At 37.9% G+C, this 13,283-nt stretch overlaps 1 protein-coding gene across 1 annotated transcript; it reads left to right on the top strand.

Annotated features, from left to right (window-relative positions):
• Positions 1-11,252: 11,252 nt before the first annotated feature.
• On the top strand, positions 11,253-12,085 carry LOC128870286 (ATP-dependent DNA helicase PIF4-like). Its single transcript, XM_054112889.1, has 2 exons — positions 11,253-11,323; positions 11,395-12,085. Exons 1-2 carry the CDS (start codon positions 11,253-11,255, stop codon positions 12,083-12,085), a joined length of 762 nt encoding a protein of 253 aa, XP_053968864.1.
• The last annotated feature ends 1,198 nt before the right edge of the window (positions 12,086-13,283 follow it).

Here is a 13,283-nt window from a genome sequence, read left to right as displayed (position 1 = left end):
TTTTATCATTCCGGGGCTATTCTGACGACAGAGTAATAATATGTAGATATTTTAAGAGACTATTTGTAACATAATTCAGTTAGGTTATTAGGTTAGGGTTAGGTCTAACTAAACCAACAACCATAATAACATTCACAAGAAAATACAAAATCAAACATCTTCAACCAATTTATAGTGGAAACAGTGTAGGCTCATATAACGTCGCAACTGGAAACGACTGAGGCTGAGGTAGATGCAGTGAAGGCCTCTGTGAACTACAACTAAATCGTCCAAATATGTTAAACAGTGGTCCGAAAGTAAAGGCACCATCATTCGATGGCATTGTACCATTCCCGATATTTAAGCTCCAGTTCGAAACATTAGCCACAATAAATCACTGGAGTACTGCAGACAAATTTGCTTCATTGGTTGTCTCGCGCAAGGATTCCACCGCTGAAGCACTGCAAGCTGTTATGAAAGTCTGATGGCAGCAAAAGAGAGACGTTACGGGAGTGACCACGCGGAACAAATTTTCCAGATGGAACTGATGAACCGCTATCAGAACACAAATGACAGCTTGCAGGAATACGCGACAGAGATTGAGCGGTTGGCACATTTGGCGAAAGAAACAGCAGACTTCGTTGATATGGTGAAGTGTCAGGTATTTATGAGAGGTGTACGAGATCCGGGCACAAAACAGGCAGCATACTTAAGACCAAAGGGGACTTTAGCAGAAACAGTGTCATTTGCGCTATCACAAGAAACAGCATATCTCTTGAGCAAACCAGTGCACAAAGTCCATAGGGTTGATCTTGAAGAGCCTATCTCGATGGAGGAAACCATGAGCAAAGTAATAAGGGAGTCTTTTCCTCAGTTTGCACGAAGAAGCTCGGACTTAAAGTGTTACAACTGTGGTAAGATCGGACATATGGCCCGCAATTGCAGTATACCTCGCAGCCAACCGAAGACAAAACCAGGAGCGGGAAGGCGAAGCGCAGAAACTGACAATGGCACTTCCGATTCACGCAGGCGTTAAACTATTATAAACCAAACCAGCTCTGAGGGGCGAGAACTGATTCCCCCAACTCAATACCCCGCAGTCTCTTTTTCGCAAATTGGACGGAAAAGCAACAACTTGACGATAAGGGGAGCTGTAAATGGTCGATCTTAGTTCCGTATCCTAAATACAGGTGTAACGAACTCTACCATCTGGTCAGATTTGGTAAATGGTGATGTGGAACCACTGGTTGGCTACAAGCTCCAAACAGCTACAGGAGAGAGAGCTACGATTTCCGGAGAGGTAGTTTGCGAAGTCGTTATTGGAGCTTTGTCTGTAGTTCCCACATTTTTACTGGCCGAAATCACGAATGAAGTAATAATTGGTGAAGATTTCATACTGCTGCAGGGATTTACGTTGGATTTAGGTAAAAGGGTTCATCCATGTCAGAATATGACTCCGGGTATGAGCCAAGTGTACGGCCCAGAAAGGTAACCCTAAGTCATCGTCAATGGATTCCATTAAATTCTGAAGCAGTCATATGAGCTAATGTGGAAGGAGGTTTTGGGACAGGCGAAGTGTTGATCATAGAAGCTGCTAAGGAGGCGGCATACATAATCGTGGGAAGAACACTAGTGAAGACACTGTGGTGTAGATTACAGAAAACTGAATGAAGTCACGCATTACAACAAATAGATGACCGTTTTGATACTTTATCTGGTGCAAAATAGATTTCCACGCTTGATTTGAAAAGTGTGAAAATTCTTAAGTGCTTTTGAGAATATTAAATATTTTTTTAGATTTGGCATTTTAATTTTAGGGAGTGCTCGAAACAACAGTTGCCTGTAACTACTTTCGTTTAATCGGAATCCCTAGCACGTTCGGTTATACTTTACAAGTGATTTCTTTATTCTCTATTTCATGTAGTATATATAGTATTTCTTAGCTTAAACTTAACTAACGGCCTGTATGTGAATATGTATTATGCATTTTAAAATGCAATTATATATTATGTAATATTCGTAAAATTGAAAAATAGATAACAATTCATGTTCGATAATAACACTTATTATTGTGTGATAATTAAATTACATTGATAAATTATTTCTAAAAAAATAACTAAACACCATTTGGCGTAACAAGCAGGTGGAAATCGATGATTGAGATAGTGAGAAGATTTCCTTCAGCAAAGAAAATGGGTTATGGCAGTTTTCTGTGATGCCTTTCAGCTTATGTAACACACTAGTAACCTTTGAGCGCCGGATGGAGCATGTGCTGAGGAGACTCCACTGGAAAACGTGTTTGATCTATCTGGATGACATCATCATAGTGGATAAACATTTAGCGACCATTTAAAAAATTTGGAAGAAGTCCTTCAGCGTATCGCCTCCGCGGTATAACGATTGATTCCGAAGAAATGTGCCTTGTTCAAAACAGAAGTCAGGTATATTAGACATAAGAGGACAACCGAGTTCATCAAGACGGACGAGGGGAAAATAGAAACAGTAAAATATTGGAAACGACCATGAAATGTGCACAAAGTTCGAAGTTTGCTATGACTGTGCATATGTTACCGTCGTTTTGTTCCAGGACTCGCAAATGTTGCCCAAGTCTCCACAATCTCACTAAAAAGAACTGCGCGTTTGTGTGGCACAAAGAACAGAAGGAAACGTTCGAGCAATTGAAATAACTTCTTTGTACTCCACCCATGTTAGCGTATCCCGTCGCGGGAGAAAAGTTCGCTGTGGATACAGGTGCTAGCAAATACGGAGAAGTGATCGCATTCTATAGTAGAGTGCTCGGAAAGCCGGAGATGAATTACTGCGCGACCAGACGAGAACTATTATCTGTGGTTGAATGCGTAAAACATTTCCACAAATATTTGTATGGTCAACATTTCCAGTTAAGAACAGATCATGCAGCATTGAGATGATCACTTTAGTTCAGCATCCGGAAAGACAAATTGCACGATGGATCGAAAGGCCGAAAAATTACGAAAGATTTGACCATGCTGTGAACTCCGAAGGATTCAGCGATTATAATCAATATATGTAGAAAGCGATTTCTCCAAAACTGCAAGGTCCCTACAAGGTGATTGAAAGATTAAATGATGTAGTGTATCGTATACAGCTATGCAGAACTATATACATATAATATATATATAATTGGCGCGTACACCCCTTTTGCGTGTTTGGCCGAGCTCGTCCTCCTATTTGTGGCGTGCCTTTCACAAAGCCAACTCCGAACGGCAAATGGTTTTTATGAGAAGCTTTTTTAAAGCTGAAATACACTCGTCGGTTTTTTGCCTGCCGAGGGGCGATCACTATTAGAAAAAACTTATATTTCATTTTGGTCTTTCGAACCTACGTTCTCCCTGAATTCCGAATGGTACTAATGCACCAACCCATTTGGCTACGGCGGCCGTCATGCCAACTATCCAGTACTGGACAGGGGAAAATCGACTGGCAACATTAGCGAACGAGAGACCAAAACAAAAATATGAATTATCCTTGATGGCGACAACAGATAGCGTCTACCGTTCGATGGGTTAACCGATAGATCAGTTAGATGAATACGACAGATGACTACATCGCACAAATGGGGTTAAGAAGCTCCTAGAATAGCAGAACTTGCCAGAAGATACGAGCTGCCAGATCTAGAAATTACGATAGTTATTAAGCACATGTATGTGGGCAGAGGGCCTGCGCATAGTGTATTCAGATGAAAGATGAACTTGTAAGCGAATACCGGAATAGACTGCTTCAGACTTAAGCTAAACGCTATTAGAAAAATCTTTTTTTATCTTAGTATTTCACGGAGTTTCGAGCCTACGTCTTCCGAATGGTAGTCACGTACCAACAGATTCGCCTACGGCGTCCACAACAACAACAAATTACATAGTATTCGCATAAACTCATTTCATCCTTTTATAAATAAATATAACGGAGAGGAACATATGATTTTAACATGTATGTGGAGCCGGAATGTTCCAAAGCCACCATTGGGTCAGTCGTTCATCAAAATTGCAGGAAGTGTGATATTCTTGCTGAACTAACCCCTGAGATGCACATTGCCAAGAGACATAATGCTGCCGACGTTTAGTTTCGCCAATCGCTGCAAGACTAAACAGGGCAATAAAAAAAATAACATGGTTATTACTATAATTTTAAAGTTTTTATAAATGTACTAGCTTATACCCGTGGGTTTCACCCCACATTTCTATCAAAAAGTATGCAATGTAAATAAAACAACTTTAACTTTTTTAAGTCAGTTTAGGTATTATTTAAAACGATCGGATATACGACATTTTTTGTTATATTATTTTGAGTATAAATAAAAAGGTTTTTCGGTGCGCCAACTCTGGAGCAGGCTACATATAATTGGCCATGGGTAAAACATGAGTTGGTTAGATTGACTCCTGCTACAGCTAATGGTTGTCCCTGAGCTTTATTTATGGACATTGCGAAAGCCAGTCTAATAGGAAATTGGAGGCTTTTAAAATTGAAAGGTATGATCCGTCGGTATCATTGGAATTCTTGGTATGAAAACTTTGTGGTTTTCAAAATTTCCTCATAAAACCATAGCTTCTATAACATTCGGTAAAAGTTTCGTGATGATTAGCCTTGTGCCATTGCATAAACGTGGAGGATCCAAATTACGCAGCATAATTATCATGGCCACCTTTTTAAGCATCAGTTGATGAGGAGGAATTCCTGATGGGTCCAAGGAGTTAAGAAACTCAACGGGATAATGAACAGCCTGGGATTCTTCGACGACTGTGTCAATGGAATGATAAGTTGTGACAGTTCCTGGTAGTATTTCTTGAATTTTGGAATTAATGACATTTACATCGTCATTCTTAGGTGCCAAAATTGCCCTTTCTCGAAGCCATCTATAGTTTGTGTGATTGGCTGAAATATTTGGAAATACCCTTTCTATCAAAGCATCGACTGATAACATAAGTTGACAAAAACCTGGAGGAAAAGAAATTAAATTTGGTGGTAAAGAAACTGGTATTTTTCCATTGCCTATTGTAAGTAGTTGTTCAGAAAAATTTCTGCTGAAGCATCTCCTCCCAAATGTGCTCTCATATTTGTAGAAAGAGTCAATTTTTGAACGTAGTCCCATAGGTATGACGATTTTAAGCAGGCATTCACTTCATCTGCGGCGGTAAGCTTTCCCAATAAGAGAATGCATTCACTTCATCAATACCTCTATCGTTGATAATATAAATTCGTTTCTATATCAAATGGTCTAACCCCCATTTTTCTCTAAGCTCATATTTTTTCTAGGAGTACTAAATACTAACTTCATTAAACTTTTTACCAATTTTTGGTATTCTACCATAAATGCGTCCAGTAATATGCAGTATGAAAAATCCCATTTGTACAGGAGGTGTCACGCCCCATTTCTAACTATCACCAGTTTTCATGCAGGTGTTTGGTATTAACCTTATATAATCTCTTACCGAATTTCAGTTGTCTAGCCCAAATACTTCCGGAGATATGGACAATGAAAAATTGCATTTATATGGGACGTGCCAAGCCCCCTTTTTCGTTTTTCTCAGTTTTCTTGGAGGTGTTAGGAATTAACCTCATATAACCCCTTCCCAAATTTCATTGGTCTAGCCTAAATACTTCCAGAGATATGGACTATAAAAAATTCCAGTTGTATGGGAGGTGCCATGCCCCCTTTTTCGTTATACGCAGTTTTTCTGGATGTGGTAAGGATTAATGTCATATAACCCCTTACCAAATTTCAGTAGTCTTACGTAAATACTTCCAGAAATACGGACTGTTAAAAATTCCATTTGTATGGGAGGTGCCACTCCCCCTTTTTAGTTATACGCAGTTTTTGTGGATGTGGTAAGGATTAATGTCATATAACCCCTTACCAAATTTCAGTAGTCTAACGTAAATACTTCCAGAAATACGGACTGTTAAAAATTCCAGTTGTATGGGAGGTGCCAAGCCCCCTTTTTCGTTATACGCAGTTTTTCTGGATGTAGTAAGGATTAATGTCATATAACCCCTTACCAAATTTCAGTAGTCTAACGTAAATACTTCCAGAAATACGGACTGTTAAAAAATGCATTTGCATGGGAGGTGCCACGCCCCTTTTTCGTTATACGCAGTTTTTCTGGATGTGGTAAGGATTAATGTCATATAACCGCTTACCAAATTTCAGTAGTCTAACGTAAATACTTCCAGAAATACGGACTGTTAAAAATTCCAGTTGTATGGGAGGTGCCACACCCCCTCTTTAGTTATACGCAGTTTTTGTGGATGTGGAAAGGATTAATGTCATATAACCCCTTACCAAATTTCAGTAGTTTAACGTAAATACTTCCAGAAATACGGACTGTTAAAAAATCCATTTGCATGGGAGGTGCCACGCCCCCTTTTTAGTTATACGCAGTTTTTGTGGATGTGGTAAGGATTAATGTCATATAACCCCTTACCAAATTTCAGTAGTATAACGTAAATACTTTCAGAAATACGGACTGTTAAAAACCCCATTTGTATGGGAGGTGCCACGCCCCCTATATATATCAAAATATTTTTTAGCCTATGACCATCCCGGTAAAGTATCCAGTTCGTGTTTCAAATTTGGTTACGATCGGTTTATGCGTTTAGGACGCAAGTCGATCTATAGATACATACATAATTTGAATTTTATATATATAGATTACAATACAGGAGTGCAATTTGGGTGTACAAATGCTAACATAACCCATGTTTATTGAAGATCGATTTTAAAATCCACGCGTGGGGAAAAATGTGGTCGACTGAAAAATAACGGAAGCATGAAACTAACCGCTCACGTTCATAAAGGAATGGAAAAAATCGATTGTTACGATGACCACCTGTTAGGAATCGCCATATGACTCCCAATCATGACAAAATCGAGTAGGAAGTTTGATTCGACAAACCCGATCTTGCAAAACTACAAGCTCTGTTTTGATCGTATCGAAATCCGTGGAAAGACGATTGAATAATCCCAATTTTATAGTTTCATTCAACAAATCTTTATTTTGCGACTGTGAAACTGTTTCGATTTTATAATTTTTATTCAAACAGTTTCACAGTTACAATTTTACAAATTTTATTTAAACAGTTTCACAGGTTGTTGATTAGATGCATGCGCATAATTAGAGTCTGACAATAGACTACATTCTAAACCTAAAGTCAAGCTTATTTTATTTGGTAGCAAATGCATTAGCAAATGAAGTCGATATTGTTATTTTTGTAATTACTGTTTACTTCGGTAGCTTGATTTTATTATTATTGCTGTAGGTAAATTGTTTCTTCAATATTTTGGTTTTTTATTTTTAACATTTAACGCACCTTCACGGAGAAAGCGTCAGCAATTTGTATGTAAGCGAAAAGCGTCAGCCTTTTATATGGGAACATAATGTTTCCCATGAACGCGATAGCACGTGTTAACTTCTATAATAACTGACGGGAATCATGAAAAAAAAGTCTTACGAGACTTCAATGCTATTTTTTAAAATAAATATTCGGATGTTTATTTCATTATAACGAGGAAAGTATGCCGTTGATTGTGGAAAATAACATCAGGCAACTGACCATCACGACCACGCTTTCAGGACAATATCCTTTTCATGAAATTTTCCATAACGGAATTGCAAAGTGGCTGCCCTATGTCCTCGATAGCCTCAGGAAATCCATCTTTGAGGTCTTAAATCGACCTTGGGCTGTTGGCGTAGGTGTTCTCTTTCACGTAGCTCCAAAGAAAAAATTGGGTGTTAAATCACAAGATCTCGGTGGGCAATTGTGATCACTTCTTCGAGAGATAATACGGTCCGGAAACTTTTCCCGTAAAAGATCAATGGTTTCGTTGCTTGTGTGGCACGTAGCGCCGTCTTGTTGAAAATAAACGATGTCAAGATCAATACCATCCTATTCCGGTCATAAAAAATTGTTAATTATCTCTCGATAGCGCAATCACATTGAAAATAACACCTGTTATTGGAAAACAATTTATTTAACTATTGTTTTAGTGCCGTGATAAAGTCATTGTCACCCGTTCTTATGATAGGGTCGAAGAAAAACTGCCCTAGTTGTGTGAGTGTTATTCCAAAAACAAGTACGGCTGGAAATACTTTAAGATCGTCTTTGACAACAGAGCATAACTAATGTAAAATAAGAGGTGATTCAGTGATCCAATCACACTCTGTAAACTTAACTTTTAATGCAGACTTCGGTGAACGACGCCAGCGTTCAATTATACCATTAGCTTTTACGTTGTTAGGAGTTGTGCTCAGATTCTTCATTCCGGGCAACCAATTTAATTGTTTCAATAACACGGATTCGATTTGAGGACTTTGGTGCGTTGTAATGCGCTTTGGTACGTCGAAACGAGAGATCCACCCTAATAATAAAGTCTTCGCAATCGTTTCGGCAGAAATGTTCGCAATGGGAAACGCCCCAGGCCATGTGTTGAACAGGAAGGAAGTCTGAGTATCTGATCCGCGATTTTAAGCGCCCATTTGAGGTCCAATAGCATTTAAATTTGGAAGTTGTCACCTGAGTGTAGTGCGATTGTGATATATCGAAGATAACAAAGTGAAGAAGATCGTGTTCGACGAAATGAAGTGGAAACACAACGACAGAGACGGAGAAATCAGTCGGTTAATAGTGAAGCACCAAGAAACCGTCGTGGGCGTACGTCCGTTTGTGATATACGTCAAATGGAACGCCCGGCTTTCAATTACGATGCCACCATTGATTACAGCATGCATGCCTACATTGGCCAAATGAATATAGAATGTATACATTGCAAAGCAATTAAATTCAGAAACGAAACGCCTGGTATGTGCTGTGTTGGTGGGAAAGTCAAATTGCCGGTGCTAGAACTTCCACCAGAACCTTTGCATTCATTGGTTTTTGACAATTCACCAACGTCGAAGCATTTCCTCTTAAACATTAAAAAATATAATTCATGCTTTCAAATGACATCTTTTGGAGCTACAAATATTATGAGAAATGGATTTAAGCCGACGTTTAAGGTTATTACTTCGTTTGGAATAAACAATATCATATTTAATTTATGTGCCGTCCCTGTGTTCGATGTTTTTAAAAATTCAGATCCGTTATCTACGTATATTTCTCGAAATTTACAGATTCAAGGTCAAATATACCATAGAGCTGGGTCTTTGCTACCATTCCCAGATGGTGACCATCAATTTTTGCAAATATATTTTATTGGTGATGAGAATCGTGAATTAGATCAGCGCTGTGCAATTTCGACGAATACGAGAAGATCAATCGTGAATGAATTGCAAACAATGTTCCATCACCACAATGAATTGGAGAAATTGTTCAAAGTGGCACTCGATCTGATGCCCACCGATGGCCCCAAATCATAATAAAAGCCGATAAAACACCAATTGGGGAGCACGCCAGACGATTCAATGTACCAACGATTGATGAAGTAGCCATTGTTGTGGTTGGTGAACAGTTTCGGCCACGAGATATTGTTTTGTATCGTAGAAATGAGTAATTACAACGTATTTCAGAACTCCATCGCTGTTATGATGCATTGCAATACCCCATTTTGTTTTGGAGAGGAGACGATGGGTCTCATATCAACATACCAATGATAAATCCAACAACTGGTACATAAACATTATTTTTGTTTAAATATGATTTTTAAATATATTAGTTTTCATAAGCTAATTAATTTTTGCAATGCAGGTCAAAAATCAACGAAAACTGTCAGTGCGATGAATTTTTATTCGTATCGATTGATGATTCGCTCTCAAGAAAACAATTGTATTTTGCGATGCAATCAACTTTCGCATCAATATATTGTCGATATGTACGCCAAAATTGAAAGTGAGCGATTCAATTTCATCCGTCACAATCAAGCCCGATTGAGATCAGAGGAATACATACATTTGCGTGACGCAATAATCAATGATGCAAATGTGAATGATATCGGCCGTTTAACAATTTTACCATCATCATATGTTGGTAGCCCACGTCATATGCATGAATATACGCAAGATGCGATGACATATGTACAAAATTATGGCCGACCGGATCTATTCATCACATTTACATGCAATCCGAACTGGGTCGATGTGTCTGATTGTTTATTTGATGGTCAGGTGTCAAAAGATCGGCATGACATAACGGCCCGTGTATTTCAACAAAAATTGAAAAAATTAATGGATCTGATTGTCAAACTCCGTGTATTTGGAGAAGTGCGGTGCTTTATGTATACCATAGAATGGCAAAAAAGGGGCTTACCCCACGTACATATCTTGATTTGGATGGTACACAAAATAACACCTGATATGATTGATACTTTCATATCGGCCGAAATTCCAGATCAAACCATCGACCCAGGATTATTCGAAGTTGTCACGAAAAATTTGATTCACGGTCCCTGTGGTGATATTAATCTAAATTGATGATTAATAGCAAATGTTCGAAACGTTTTCCAAAACAATTGATTGCTGAAACAATTACCGGAGATGATGGATATCCACAGTATCGTCGACGATCAACTGAAGACAACGGTAAATCAACTGTAATTAAACTTCAAAATCAAGACGTTGAAATCGATAATCGGTGGATAGTTCCGTACTCACCGATACTGTCAAAAATGTTCAACGCTCACATAAATGTAGAATATTGCAATTCTGTAAAATCAATCAAATATATGTGAATAAAGGCAGCGATATGGCTGTTTTCGGAGTGGCTCCTGAAGATTGTCATGATGAAATTTTGCAATATATTAGTACGAATGAAGCTGTATGGCGTATTTTATCGTTTCCAATTCATGACAGACATCCGGTTGTTGTAGATTTGGCAGTTCATCTTGAAAACGGCCAACGTGTTTACTTCACTGCTGCACATGCCGAACAAAGAGCAGTAGAGCCACGAGCAACTACACTGACAGCTTATTTCCAGTTTTGTTAAACGGATAAATTTGCCAGGACTTTGCTATATTCGGAAGTGCCACACTATTTCACATGAAATGCATCAACAAAAAAATTTCAACGTCGCAAACAAGGCACATCTGTTGATGGTTATCCAGGTATTTTTCGAACAGATGCTTTGGGACGCATTTATACAGTTAGTCCAGCCAATATTGAATGTTTTTACTTGCGACTTTGCGATGCTACGCTTCGTGATGCATCAATTTATCTCCACCAAATCAAACTCGTATGTTATTTGCGATCATAATATCAACATGTTTTCCATCAAATCCACTGGAATTGTGGAATAAATACAAAGATTTCATGGCTGAAGACATTTTGATTCGACTTCAACATCGTTCCAATGATCCTGCATTGCTGCTGACATTGGAAATGTATAATGAAGCCTTGATAATGATCGAAGATTTGTGCCTTACTATTGCAAATAAAGCATTAGGGCAATTAGGATTGACTCAACCGATTTATTTGAACGAGAATTGCAACGCGAACAGCAATTCGATCGTGATGAATTGTGTGCGCTCGTACAAACGTATACTCCACAATTAAATGATCAACAAAAAGATGCATATGACAAAGTGATGCAAGCTGTCAATAACAACACTGATGGATTGTATTTTTTGGATGCACCTGGCGGCACTGGAAAAACATTTTTGATTTCATTGATATTGGCAACGATTCGGTCGGAACGAAAAATCGCATTGGCACTTGCTTCTTCCGGTATTGCAGCTACATTACTTGATGGCGGCCACACAGCACATTTCGCATTGAAATTGCCATTGAACATGCAAGCAATTGAAACACCAACATGCAATATTTCAAGGAGTTCTGAAATGGCTAAAGTCTTGCAACAAACACCGATTATTTTATGGGACGAATGTCCAATGGCCCATAAAAAATCTTTGGAAGCCTTAAGTCGAACATTGCAAGATTTGAGACAGAGTCAACAGCTGTTTGGAGGTGCATTAATATTGTTATCTGGGGATTTTCGTCAAACGTTGTCTGTTATTCTGAGATCAACACCAGCTGATGAAATTAAAGCATGTTTGAAAAGTTCATTTTTGTGGGCACTCGGACAAAGGCTTTCGATGACGATCAATGTGCGTGTGCGTCTTCAAAATGATTCATCAGCAGAGTGAGTTTTCAAAGCAATTGCTGAAGATTGGCGATGGAAAAATTGCAAGTGATCAAAATGGGTTTATCATGTTACCGAATAATTTTTGCATAATTGTATCATCAAAACAAGAACTCATTGATCGCGTTTTCCCAAATATTGTTCAAAATTACAATAACCATGATTGGTTACGAAAACGTGCAATTTTAGCACCAAAAAATATCAATGTCAATGAAATCAATTTCCACATCCAGGAAAAATTGCCAGGTGATTCGGTAACGTATAAATCCATTGATACTGCTATGAATAATGAAGACGCAGTCAATTATCCGGTCGAATTTTTAAATTCTTTGGAACCACCAGGCATGCCACCGGATAATTTGAATTTGAAAGTTGGTTCATCGATTATACTTCTCCGAAATCTTAATGCACCAAAACTTTGTAATGGGACGAGACTTTCAGTGAAGAAATTGATGCCAAATTTAATTCAAGGTGTGTGGAGTTAATTTAGAGGAAGCTTGCTTTTCCCACGGTCAACTGTACCTTGCATGTTCGAGAGTTGGAGCGCCAAAAAATTTGTTTATTTATGCACCACAAAATATAACAAAAAATGTTGTGTATACAATTGTATTAAATTAAACGTTGCTTTTCTTTTTCCAAAATAAAAATAAAAATTATTTCATTTTATTTTGTACGTTATTGTGTTCACAAATCAAATCTTTTTAGCAATCAATTTTTTATCGAATTGCAAGTCATTTGGGACGAAAATATACTAAAAATTTAATGCTCCAGGAGGAACTGGAAAAACATTTTTAACTTTATTTATTTTGGCATAATTTATTTAGCGTAAAAAATTGAAATGGAAATTAAGGAATCAAAGTTTAATTACAAGTTTTTATCGGCTCTTTCACCTTACATGTATATAGGTGACCACCACAATCAAATTTTAAAAAAGTACAGAAAAGGTTATTGTGACATCTTTAGAAAGTATGTTGAATGAAAAAAATCAACTAATTCAACTGTTTAAACATTTTACGAGTTCTATAAAGAAAACTTAATAAGAAAAATTTCTTGCGATATAAAAAAATCATTTTATGTATGGTGGTGCGAAGCCCACTGGGTAATACTAGTATATATATATATATATATATATGTCGCAGAATAGGCTTATTTGCGCATTGTACCAATTCCAGCTAATTGTCCATTGTACCAATTCTAGCTAA

The sequence above is a fragment of the Anastrepha ludens genome, chromosome X (assembly GCF_028408465.1).
Source record: "Anastrepha ludens isolate Willacy chromosome X, idAnaLude1.1, whole genome shotgun sequence".
In the NCBI taxonomy this organism is placed as follows: Eukaryota; Metazoa; Arthropoda; class Insecta; order Diptera; family Tephritidae; genus Anastrepha; species Anastrepha ludens.
Note: the sequence above shows the minus strand (reverse complement) of the source record. Positions and strands in the feature narration are given on the sequence as shown.